Below are 13672 nucleotides of genomic sequence, written 5' to 3' on the forward strand. Positions count from 1 at the left end.
CCAATCTTCCTCTACCCTAAAGATGAATTTCTTTTTGCATAAGTCTGCATTCCCTTTTTACTCCGTGTGAATTCTACCTGATTTTCTTTCCAATCCTCTAAAATGCAGCTGATGTCTGGAATGACAATCATTTTCTGAGCCAGTGAAATTGACAGTGATCTACTGCGCACCCATCGTTCCTTCACCTCCATCGCTACCTTACTCCCAACAAGACCAACATTGGTATATCTGGTAAAAAAAAAATTTAACAGTAGTAATTTGCTGAGTTACCAGTAATGGCCTTTCCAAATACACATTTTCAGCTTTTTCTTCTTCACAATCTGGGAAATTTCTGACTTTGTAACCCTTCTCCAACCAGGTTCCCTTCCATTCTTTTGTCCATTCATTCCTCCTCATGACCCTACCCCTCCAAAAAAAAGTCTTACTTAATCTGAATGGTGGAATCAACTCTACGTATGCTATGCTTAACTAGTACATTTTAAAAGTGACTGAGTGGCACAGTAGTTTTTCTTCTTTTTATCCGTGTAATGTAGCCAAGACTAGTTGAGCAAATGACTTGCTTCTTTCCAGTTAGCCAAGTAAAATGACTAGGACTAGTCTCACTCTAGTAGGCGTTTGCCCACAGAACAAAACACTAGTAGTTTGACTTTAAAAGTTTCAGTTATCCTTTGGGACATTAAGGATACTGACAACCATTTAGGTGCACCTTTTTGAGGTTGAGGTTGAATTCCATTGTTGGGAAAAGTAGAGGAAGATTTAATGTAATTTATTTTTCCTGTGCTTTACCTGACCTAAGGTTATTTGTCCATAAATACTGACCATCCTAAAATGCTTTATTTTAACCAAACTTCATAAGTGACTTCCTTTCATCAGACACTGGGTTCCTTTCAAAACTGGTCATCCTGGGAACTGTCCATGTGCCCTGTCTCCAAAAATCAGGTAGGCACTTGTATCAAAATGCACCAAAACTTCAACTTTTTTTAAATGTCTTGTGATTTTTAAATTAGCCCACTGAACAAATGAAATGTCTTAATCATCTGGAACAAAGATCTCCTTAGAAATGGATTTTGACACTATTGCTAATGGCATGTACAGAGCTGAAAGAAAGCTACCGCGTAAGGTCAGAACAGTCCAAAAAGTTGAATGTACAGAATCAGCTCAATTTTTCAGAGTACTAAAACAAAAATAAATAATTACAATAAACCTTTCCATTTAAAATATTGTTATTCAGTTTTTCAGACCCTTTGAATGGACATTTTTAACTTCATGAGATCTTCATGTCCTTGTGTTTTTCAATTTTGAATTGTTATTTATTGATCACTGTTACTGAATAAAAGATTTGACAATAAATCTTAGTTACGTGCCCCAAATGTGTAATGTTCTGGTTTGTATAAGTTATAAATTTATCCTTTGGTGTAGTTTACACCTGTTCATTCATGGTTAACCAGTTATAATTACTGAATAAATCAATTTTTACAGTAAATGATTTTTAAAATGGGACTAGGGTGTATGCCTTTTAGTAAATGTGAGTAATCTTCTGTACAGTCTTTTCATAGCAGGCTTGTTATCTCCAAGCAAGTAGTCTACTTGTGTTCCCAAGTCCCACTTCCAATCTCTGTATTTGCCAGCAAATGGTGTTTTCATTATTTATAAGTGGATAAATGAACTTGCATTTATATATTGCCTTTCACAATCTCAAGACATTCTAAAGCACTTCACTGCTAATGGAAGTATATTCACTGTGGTAATGTACTTGTAAATCATTTTCTGTATCCATGATATTCATCAATGCTGCTTTATATCAGCTAGTATGAGGTGGTTTACAATTATGATATACTTGCATTTTTTATAACATAATTTGATACTTTTTTTAATATCAAATCACTCCAAGTGACCAGAATGAGACCATGTAAAATTTCAATCACTAGGTCAAGCAAGTCTGAATGGGGCTTGTTGAAGAGGAGTTATTGAACACTATTGTGGAGCTATTTAAATACTCCTATTATGGAATATTTATAAAAGGGAAATACTTACTAAATGAAAATCTCAAGTAGAGATGAATGAGTAAGTTCCCTTTAGTAATGATCCTTTAATATTTTGCTAGAAGTATTTTGCTGTGTCACGATTATCAGTTCAAAGGTAGATATTAAAACATTTGAAGTTGGGTAATGCTATGTTTCAGTTCTGTTAAAGGGAAGCATTCTGGATTAGATTGTAACTGAATGTTTTATAGTTTTTTTTTGTCGGTTAAGTATACTTATTTCCTTCTAAGCATACTGCAGTTCTTGTGTTGAATGCACAAAATCCGTTCAGGAATAAAGGAACTAAGTTTCACCTATTGTTTAAAAACTTGATTAATCTCTAACTACCCAATTTTAGCATGTCACTCTTATAATTAGGAAATATATGCATGCCTCTTCAGGGTGCATATGGTGAAACTTAGGTCATTTGATCTGTTTTTTAAGAATTCAGAAATTATTGCCAGATGGTCAATTAATCTATTCTCTCAATTTTGAACCTGGATATTACAGAATTACAAACAAGGCGAATTTGGCATGGTGGTAATGTCATTAGATGAGTAATCCAGAGCATGAGACTAATGTTTTTGGGACATAGCAACAGAATTTAAATTCTGGATTAGATTGTAACTGATGGATGTTTTATAGTTTAATTGTTGCTTAATTATACTTATTTGCTTCAAATAAATTCAATTTCTAAATTTAGAATTAAACATTAGTTTGTTAATGGTAACCGTGAAATATTATCAGTGTTCTAAAAACCTGTCTGGTTCACAAATTCTTCGTTTGTGTAAAAAGATCTATCATTCTTACCTAATATGGGCTACATGTAACTGCAGGCCCACAGTGATGCTGTTGGCTCTTCATTGCCCTCTAGAAATGCTATAGCAATCCACTTAGATCAAGGGAAATTAGTGATGGGGAACAAATGCTGCCCTTGTCAGAAACATCCATATCACTTGAGTTTCTTCAAAATTTTGATTCAGTTGCTGATGCGTGTAAGACTGCAGCACAAAATCACTAATAATTTATGGTATGAAGTAGCAATCCCACGTAGACATTGGGTCGAACTTTGTGGACAGCATCACTTGTTGCATTTAGCACTAGTCATTGACTGTTTATGCATTTTACAAGTTACTATCTGATAATTGCTATTGTTAAGGTTTATTTTTGTCTTTATTAAGGTTGAGTTTCATGTGGATATTAATTGTTTGAACACACATACAGATGGAAGCATCTGTGACACTGGCTATGGGATGAGAGGGATAGGACTGAGTAAGTCAGTAAACATTCTCCACATGGAAAAGATATTTGTCTTGGTTTCAACCTCACCAACTGACTTAGAATCTATTTGTATCACACTGCAACTTTGGAAAGACATGGTGCCCTCTACAGGGAAATCTTAAACCTTTGTGAAGCGGGCAATTGTGCAACTCTTTAAATGATGAAATTGAAGAATTTTAAACAAGCTGTTTAAATTCTGAGCCAGAAATAAGTGACTAGTTTGTTTAGTACAAAAAGTGAATAGAGAAAAAAAGAGAAAGCACGAAATATTTTGTATTTTATAACCCCAACACATTTATAATCTAAACCAAAGAACTGTGGATGGTGAAGATCTGAAACAAAAATAGAAATTGCTAGAGAAACTCAGCAGGTCTGGCTGCATATGTGGGAAAAAAACAATGTTAATGTTTCAAGTCCAGTAACTACCTAAGATAGACTAGAGATGCTCTGGACACTGAATTGTTACTTTGCAGTGCATGTTCTGAGGAGTCAGTCTTTTTATTTATGTATCTGTGTATCCAAGAGGGACAAACATGAGAACCCTTAAAACAGTGTGGACAGTTGTATTCAGTACAAGTAATAAAATAGTACGCATAGGAATTAGGAGCAATCCATTCAACCCCTTGAGTCCTGGTCTGCCATTTAGTAAGATATGACTGATAATTAACCAGAGTTCAAACTTGCTAAACATCAAAAAGGAACATTTTTTGACTAAATCTCTGAGCAAAAAAATTGTATTTAGGTAAAACTTCTGTTTTCTACAATATATTTGTTATAACTTGGTAAGAAATGTTTCTTTGGTTCTCCCTACCTAAAGACAACACATCTAGCACTATCGATATATGTTGTAGTATTGCATTCCTTTCTTACCTCTAATTCTCACAAATCCTGTATTTTCCCTCCAAATTCCGCCAATTCTCCCAGGTATGGTTCCAGAAACTGGTATATCAATCTTTGGAAACTTAAAGCTTCCAATATCAATTGAACTGGTTGTTTCTAACATGTGTCCAGTGCCATTTTTCCTGAAGGCGTCACGGCAAAATATCCCACCATCTCCACGTTATGTCTATGTGGGTACATTGACCAATGATCCTTAGTAGAACCAAATTTGGGGAAGAGAAACAGAGTTGATTTCTTGAACTCAGTATTACAGTGACAGTGACATCAATTAGTACTTTCGAAGGTCTTTCCTATTATAAAATCACATATGTCAGCTTTTTGTCTTCTACTCTATTTGTAAAGACTATGTTTCAATAATTCTTGTATAGTGTAAATCTAGTTTGTGATTTTCTTTATGTATAATAAAATATTATGGCCTGTTGTTAAAAGGAGCCTCTTGTGAATGTGCTCAGTGACTGACTCCACAGTAAACAAAAAGAGTAAAACTTCTCCAGCCAGATCTCACTCTGGGATCTGATTTTTCCAGTGTTGTCATCAGCTGGGATCATGACAATATCCATATAAAATCAGGCATAAAGATAATGTCATAAAATGTTGCATAGCAGACTTGTTCACGTTAATTCAAATGAATATATTTTATGTAGGCTTCAGTTCAGAATAGATGCAGTGACCTTTTTGAAGTTCACTGTTAATTTCACTGCCCTAAATAGGGAGGGGAGGGTGGGGTAATGCTCATCGTGTTTGTCCTAGATACCAGATTTGTTAGAAGTTAAAGTCTAAGTCTAAAACAACTTCAACAAAGAATAAATGTAATTTTCACTTTTTTTAAAATCTATCTCTGATTTCCAACAATTACATTTTCTTCTTTAAAGATCCCATTTTGAAGGGATATGACAGTTGCTTTGTCCAAGATTTTCAGTATTAGTTGCAGTATTTAGGACTCAAAATGGTGTGAATGATGGATATAAAATCAATATGAGCATAATAAAGGAAAATATACCATAGAACTTGCTATCACTTGTGTACATCAGTGCCTTCATACAACTTTTCTATTTACCTATTTTACATGGTTAGCATATGAAGCTTATTAAATATACTCCTTTTTGTGGCTTAAGTTTGAGGTGTGATGGCTGTAAAGTGCATAACTCTCTCTGATAAGTAACTTTGCATCAAAAAAAAATCAAGACTTGTAACAATCCTACCCAACATGTTGGCACATTCTTCGAATCAGTAGTAAATGTTTGTAAACTGCACATCTTAGCAAGATAAGCAAGGAAACATCATAACTTGATTGTCAGCTGAATTGTGCTTGGCCTATCACAGTGCATTAAAAAGGTGAAAACAGGTGCATAAGCACCAGTAGTGCCTGACATCACTAACAGATATACGACAGTTCCACTGAGAGAATTTTTTCCCCTATTGACTATTTAATTGGCTATGTTGCATATACTGCTGGGAGTTCTAAATTATAAAATCTTGTAATCTTCACCATATACCAGATGTTTTAAATTTACATGTTGGAAAACTAAACAAAGTGAAACATGCCATCTCTCTTGGTATTTAATTCGATATTTGTACGTGAAACTCAAATTGTATATTGAAATTTATATATTGAGCACGTTTTGGTCACTTCAGGATAACTTTAAACTGCATATTTACACTTTCTATTTTGAAATCATCATTGACCTGTATTTATACAAAATTTTTTAAGTATGGATCCTGTGTTGTGATATGTTGCTGAGAAGGTAAATGGCTTACTTCTAAATCTCTCCTCCATTGGTCCCACTCGGTTTTAAGCCACTTTTCTCCATTAGATATTGGGTCTTTGTGTGCTATGGCTACAATGTTGATACTTCCCCTCAACATTCACCCTCAAACTTGTGCACATACCCCTACACAGATGTACACATACACATCCAAGTGTCCATCCTCACCAACTAAAGTGGTAATTATTCATCTGTGAACATTGGCACTGAATGATGGAGGAGGTTTGACATCAGGGCATCACTGTTAATCTTCATGCTATCCTTTCTGTATGGTCATATAAATATAAATATGGATACAGATTTGAAGTAAGAATCCTGACCAGTTGTATCACTGTTTCTAAGTAGCTAAGATTGGCTAATCCAAGATGACCATATTTCTGAATAGTCTGCCATTAATTAGACCCAGATTCACCTCTTTGGTTTGTCTCAATTCAGTGCCTCAGCAAAACTTGCATTCTTCTTCCAATAAAACTTTAGTAGCACCACATGAAAGTTCCTGAATGTTTTGTGCAACCAGACAGAGACACTCTTAGTTTTCAAATTGAAATATGTTATCTCTCTCGATATTTGTGAATCCATTTTTATTTTTAGTTTAAACTTCAGCTTATTTGTACATGAAACTTAAATTTTATCTTTCAGTATCAGCTTTTTATTGAACCCAGTGGCATGAATAGTCCAGTTGCCATGGAAACAGATGGTCCATTGATAGATGATATCCAGATGATTAGAAAGGCAGTAGAAGATCAAGCAACTCAGGTATAAAATGGCGACAAAAATGATACTACTTCATTTGTTTCTTATGAAAGTCATGGAAGAAATTAATATACAAGTCTCATGAGACTGTAAATTGATAGCTGTTGAATAATCTCAAATTTAATTCTTCTGTTTAGCTTTGTGGATTCCTTGATTCATTTAATAATTTTCTCTTATGATGTAAATTTACAATAATGGAGGTATTGTATTCAATAAAGATTTTTTAAGAAAATATAAAATTGCAGAAAAGTTTGGAATAGTTAAGGTTAATTTTTATTGAATCCATTGGGCCCTACGTAGGATCTTGCCACAAATGGATACAAATAGAATTTGCTTTGTGAAAAGAAAGTAAGAACTAGGGGCAGGACTGGGCAATTCAGCCCCTCCAGCCTTATTCACCAATAATACAATGTTGGCTGATCTCATCTCAGCCTCAACTCCACATTCCTGCTAATTAAAAATGTGTCTATCTGCTCCTTAAATTTATTATGTCCTGGCATCCACCGTTCTCGGGTAGTGAATACCACAGATTCACAACTCTTTGATAGAAGTAATTCTTCCTAATCAGTTCTGAGGAAGGGTCACCGGACCCAAAATCGGTTTATTTCTTCACAGACGCTGCCAGACCTGTTGAGCTCTGCCAACAACTTTGTTTTTGTTCCTGATTTACAGCATCCACAGTTCTTCCTGTTTTAATTCTTCCTCATCTGTTTTTAAATCTGCCACCCCTCAGTCTAAAACTAAGACCTCTAGTTCTGGATGGCAACGCAATTCTACAATCCTTTTCACGTCTTGTATAATTCAATTAAATCTTCCCTCATCCTCCTAAACTGTAGCAAGTATAGGTCTAACTGCTGAATCTCTCCTTGTAAGACAAGCTTTTCATCTCTGGAATTTAATCTAATGAACTTTGAGCTGCCTCCTTCCTCAAGTAAGGGGCCCAAAACCATATGCAGTACTCTAGATGTTGTCTCACTAATGCGTTGTACCGTTCCCTACTTTCATTCTCCACTTCTTTAGCAACAATGCCAAAATTCCATCTGCCCTACTGAACTGAGGTTCATTATCTGCAAACTAGCTTTCTACGACCCATGCACGAGGACACCCACATCCCTCTGCACTGAAACACGAATGAAGTTTCTCTCCATTCAATAATGAGTTGCCTTTTTATTCTTCCGACCAAAATTGATAACATCTCTCATCCAAGTTAAACTCCATTTGCAAAACAGTTGTTCATTCCTCTGGCCTTTTGTAAATTTCTTATTTCTTCATTGCAAATTACTTTGCCACCTATTTTAATGTCACTTGCAAACTTCACCACAGCAGTTTCTATCCTTGCATCCAAGTCATTAACAGATTGTAAATAGTTAAGGCCTGAAGTCCAAGCCCTGTGCTACTCGTCTAGTTACATCTTGCCAACCAAAAAAAATGCATTTATCTTGACGCTGCTTTCTGACGGTTAGCTAATCCTGTATCCAAGCTAATATATTACCTCCTCATAGAGTCATACAGCGCAGATACAGACCATTAGGTCTAACTTATCCATGCTGACCAGGTTTCCCAAACTAAACTAGACCCATTTGTCTGCATTTGACTAAATTTCCCTGTAAATCTTTCCTATTCACATACCTTTCCAAATGTCTTTTAAATGTTGTAACTGTCCCTGCATCTACCACTTTCGCTGGCAGTTCATTCTGTGTGAGCTTACCTTGTGTATTAACCTTTTATGCCTTCTGGAAGTCCAAATATACTACATCTGCAGCAGCCCCGTTATTCCCTTTGCTTGTAACATCTTTGAAGAGCTCTAGCAAATTGGTGAAACATGACTTACCCTTCATGAAACCAAGCTTACACAATGGATCAGAGATAGTAGGAACTGCAGATGCTCTAGGCCCGAAACGTCAGCCTTTCTGCTCCTATGATGCTGCTTGGCCAGCTGTGTTCATCCAGCCCTGCACCTTGTTGTCTCTTATGTTTTGACTTTCCAAATGTCCCTTAATAATGGATTCCAAAAATTTCCTAATAACAGATAGTAAATTAACTGCTCTATAATGTACTACTTTCTACCTCATTCTCTTTTTGAATAGAGGTGTTACGTTAGCATTTTTCCAATCCATTGGAACTGTTCCATAATCCAGGGAATTTTGGAATATCCTATCCAATCCACTCACCATCTGCTGCCACTTCCTTTAATACTAAATCTCAAGTGATCTTGGTGGGTAGTTCAAACAATAGTACATAGAGTATTGTGCTTTCTACAGTCTACAGCATTAAATTTGAGAGTTGTCGTATCCACAGAACCATTGAGTTATAAAATTTGTTTGGCATTTATATTTATCTTTTTATTGACACTTGTATTTGAAAATAAATGGGATAATGAGTCTAAATTTCTTCCTGAGAAAAGCTACAGTCTCAAACATTAAGTGTAGTAGCGGATATAAATGCAGCACATTATTTCATGTGTTTCTTGGATAAGCATCAGAACATAATTTTCAACAGTAATAAGATGGCATTTCATTATTAATTGTTGCTATAATGGGGTCTTTCTGTTTCAATGCGATCTTTATTAAGAATCTGTCTCTGTCAATTGATTCCTTGAAGGAAAAGGAATATGTTAAAATAGCTATTGTCTTGGTAAACACTGCTTTCAAATCAACTTGATATAAATACTTACTCCCCTTAAAATTAAGAAGCAGAAAATTTTGGAAATATGCAGCAGGCATCTGCATCATCTGTGAAGAGAGAATGGAGTTTACATTTCAGATCAATAATCTTTCATCTTTTAAATCAGAAATGTAAAAATTTTAAAAGTTGTTTAAATCATATCTTTTCAAATCAAAGCAAAGTCATTTTAGTCGCAGGTACTATTAACATTACTTTTCTGCAGGCACAGAAAGATCTTCGAAAGGATCGTCCACTTGTGCGTCGCAAGTCCGAACTGCCTCAGGATATCTACACCATGAAGGCCTTGGAATCCCATCGCCGGGCTGAAGAGATTATATCTGCTCACGATGGGCATTAGGCTATTTCAACAGAAGAATATTGTATAAAGCTGTTCTCTGAACTCGGTCTATTGTAGAAGCTATTATGCTTTGTGCCATACCAATCAGCTATACGTTTAAGTCAATGCTTTCTTGAATCCAGTTTGTAGGCAATAACTTTACCACGTATGAAGTCAAGTCTGGGTAGTTCAAACAATGGTACATAGGGTATTGTGCTTTCTACAATCTCCATCAAACGATGGAGCTAAATTTGAGCGTTGTCATGTCCACAGAGCCATTGTATAAAATTTGTTTTGCATTTATAGTTATCTTTTTATTTACACCTGTATTTGAAAATAAATGGGACAATGAGTCTAAATTTCTTTGAGAAGTCACAGACTGCATTTTTAGTACTAAAACCATTTTTGTTTTTGCATTGAATGTATTCAACCCAGGATTCTATTGCATCCAAAAATATATTAGTATAAATGTAAATGTCAACAGTTCCTGGACTCATTAAACATCTTGCACTAAATCTGACTATTTAAAAGAAGGAACCTGCCTGATTTTTAAAAGTAAATTATATCAATCTACTATATGAAAAAGTATCTTTTGGGGATATTAAAAGTATTGACATGATTTTTATCCGTACAATTGTACCACATAATTTAAAACACAGGATTTCAACTTTAGGTAAATCACTAACTTGAAATTCTAAGCCTGATTTAATTCCCCATTAATATATAAAATAACTATTGATTCCTGCTGGATTGGTTAAGATCAAAACTTTTTATTCAGGTACTTTGACATTTTATTTTATCTTTTGTAAGGTTTGTCAAAGTTCTGTACATGTTGTCTGTCTTCATGTCTGTTACACAAGGCGAGTGTTAACAGTTCTGATGGAACTCTTCAACGTACTGAATTGGCTGAGGCAAGAATTCTCAGGGTTCACTATTTTAATCCATTCCTCCTTGTATTAATGTTCTCCAGTGTAACTTTCCTGGTGTTTTTATAATCTGTCTTGCCAGTTTGCTGGTCTACTTTATGAAATTGTTCTGCCTCAAAACTAAGAACTTTGAGATCCTTTGTAAAGAATGGATCTGGAAAATTGTCACACTCCTAATTTAATACTCGCCAGATTTTAGAAATGAAAAATGTCACACACATTTCTAACTTTAATGTGTACTAGATTTCACAACACCCGTTCGAATGAAGCTATGATGAGCTAGGCAAGTGAAACACCAAGATATGTATGTGTGTTGTCAGTTGTGTGAAATAGCTGAATATGACTGGTGATCAGAAACTGGTCAGACAAAAACAAAAGTGTGTGCGTATATTATCAAAACTCTTGTTCAATCAATCTCATGTAATTTTAGCATCGTTTTGAAAGTGGTAGCTGATCATCAGGTTTATATTGCAAAATAGTGCATGGTAAGAATATCTGCAAAAGCATTCAGCTAAATTATCTTCTAAACTGTTCTCACCTCTGTTTACCTTACTTTAATCTTTTATTCTGAGCCTAGTGTGCTAAAGGAATTTTAAAATTGTAGGGGTATTCAGGACTGTAAAGAAAAGAACAAAATTTGAAGTTTTACCAGCAGAAACATATTCAAATTTCAGAAAGCACTTCCTGTTTAACTTGAAATGTGAATGCTAAAATAATCTCTCAAGCATGTTGGAAAATCTACTTTGTTTTACATGCGTTTTTTTTTCTTAGCAGTTGTCATGGAAATCTACCCCCAATATCTTTCCTTTTAGGAGAGATGGGTGCTTTTACTATGTGGTATCTTCCATGCTTTTGCCGCATTTTATTTATATACCATTGTTTGAACTTCCGTCTTGCTTACTAGTAGTTTATCTCTCATATTCATTGGTTTTGGGTGTTCAGCAGTATGTTTGTGTGAGGTGTTCGAGAAGGATTGTAACTTTATTTTGGCCACTAGTAAGTGTATATTGTTTGTATACAGTTTAGAATATGATCCTGTCTTTAGCAGTTTCCCCTTATTTTGACTTACCTATTGATCAAGATTGACACTCACCAAACTACAACTTTGAATTGCCTTTTTTCTGTTGGAATGATTGGGAGAATTTTCATATTAATTGGTGATCTTTATTCTATTAAAAAAGGTCAGTCCTTGTTTTTTGGTTTACATTGGATGATGTGCAGGTAGTTGTGGTAATTTTCACCTGCTTGGGCTGTTACTAAAAATACTAGTATTGTAAATAAAAGCAAAACATAGTGGATGCTGGAGATCTGAAATAAAACTAGAGTGCTGGAGAAACTCAGCAGGAGTGGCAGAATCTGTGGAGAGTGTAACAGAGTTCCAAAGAAGAGTCATTAGGCTCAATGTTAACTTTGTTTCCTTCTCCACAGATGCTGCCATACCTACTGAGTTTCTCCAGAACTTAGTTTATATTATAATACTAGTGTTGTGCTAGTTACTGTGCAAAACATTGGGATTTGTTGTCAATTCATTAATTACAGAATTTAAGTCAAAACTAAATGATTAGTTGGTATAGGGTATGTGGAATCTGGAATACTGAGGTAATTTAGTCATCTTGAGTGTCTTTTAATCATTCTGTAGATAAACCAGCACAAAATGGATACCCCATAACCAGCATGTGAACAGTTTGATTTGTTAAAGAAGTTCTTAAATGTCTGAAGAAAAGGTGATTCCAAAGCTTGTTCTGGTGTCTGTTTTTCTTTAAAAGCAGCTTTATGATTGACATCTTTTAAGTTTATTTGTATTTGCTTTTTTTTAAAAAAAAAAGCCCAGTACAAGAGGAATGTCCAGTAATATGACAAGTGACCTTTAGTGTGATACCTACATAAATGGCTTCATTTTAATATTGTACATATGTTGTACTTTGTTTTAAGTAGTGTAATATCTAATAAAGTAGATTTCATATTTTGTACAAAATGGTCTTATGTACAGAATAAAACTTCCTAGCAACTACAAAAGTTGGTAAGTGGCACAGATAATTTTCTTTCAAAAAGATTTACCGTGAGTAAAGATTTTGAAAATCAATACTTTGAGTTAATTCAAACTCAGTATGCTTTTTGATTTTAAACCACTTTTATCCAGTTTAGAATACCTTTTACAGTTAATTAAAATACCATATTAATTTTACATATTAAAGCCTGTAGACTAGAGCAACCAGTGTTCAGTTGGTTTCTCCTTGCATCACAATTTCTTCAACCTTCTGCTGAAAACATTCTGGGCTCAAGTTTGTCACAGTTTTTTAGTCTTTATTTTACTGTGTACATAATATATTCCTTTTATCATTTTGGACATCTAAGTTGAAAGATCAAAACCAAGTTGGACAAATGTTGGCTAGAAGATAGAAGACAGGTGGAGGGTTGTTTTTCAGACTGAAGGCCTGTGACCAGCGGTGTACCACAGATTGGTGCTGGGTCCGCTGTTTTTCGTCATTTATATAAATGATTTGGATGTGAACTAAGGAGGTATGGTTAGAAAGTTTGTAGATGACACCAAAATTGGAGGTGTAGTGGACAGTGAAGAAGGTTACCTCAGAGTACAACGGGATATTGATCATATGGGCCAATGGGCCAAGGAGTGGCAGATGGAGTTTAATTTTTATAAGTGTGAGGTGCTGCATTTTGGAAAGGCAAATCCGGGCAGGACATAAACACTTAATGATAAGGTCCTAGGGAGAGTTGCTGAACAAAGATCTTGGAGTGCAGGTTAATCTGGACAAATGTGACGCGTTTTGTAAGGTCAAATACAGGTGGAAATTATATAGTGAATGGCAGAACCCTTAGGAGTATTGATATTTTGAGAGATCTGTCTGTGTTGGACCAAAGATCAGTGAAGGTGGCAGCTCAGGTAGATAAGGTGGTTTTTAAAAAAAAGACCTATGGCATGGTTGCCTTCATTAGAAGACAAGATAGACAAGTTATGCTGTAGCCTTCTAGAACTTTAGTTAGGCCACACTTGGAATATTGCAT

General features: G+C 35.0%; 1 protein-coding gene across 2 annotated transcripts in view; it reads left to right on the forward strand.

Annotated features, from left to right (window-relative positions):
* The window catches only part of ppp2r5ca (protein phosphatase 2, regulatory subunit B', gamma a), a 68927-nt gene extending 56309 nt beyond the window's left edge, over positions 1-12618 (forward strand). The window contains exons 12-14 of one of the 2 annotated variants that reach the window (XM_048599648.1): positions 874-939; positions 6608-6724; positions 9609-12618. In XM_048599648.1, coding sequence (XP_048455605.1) covers positions 874-939; positions 6608-6724; positions 9609-9743 — 318 coding nt within the window. In that variant the 3' untranslated portion in view covers positions 9744-12618. The remainder of the gene's footprint in view (positions 1-873; positions 940-6607; positions 6725-9608) is intronic. The other variant, XM_048599649.1, reaches the window with a different exon arrangement.
* The last annotated feature ends 1054 nt before the right edge of the window (positions 12619-13672 follow it).

This window comes from Rhincodon typus, chromosome 8, assembly GCF_021869965.1.
Source record: "Rhincodon typus isolate 14 chromosome 8, sRhiTyp1.1, whole genome shotgun sequence".
In the NCBI taxonomy this organism is placed as follows: Eukaryota; Metazoa; Chordata; class Chondrichthyes; order Orectolobiformes; family Rhincodontidae; genus Rhincodon; species Rhincodon typus.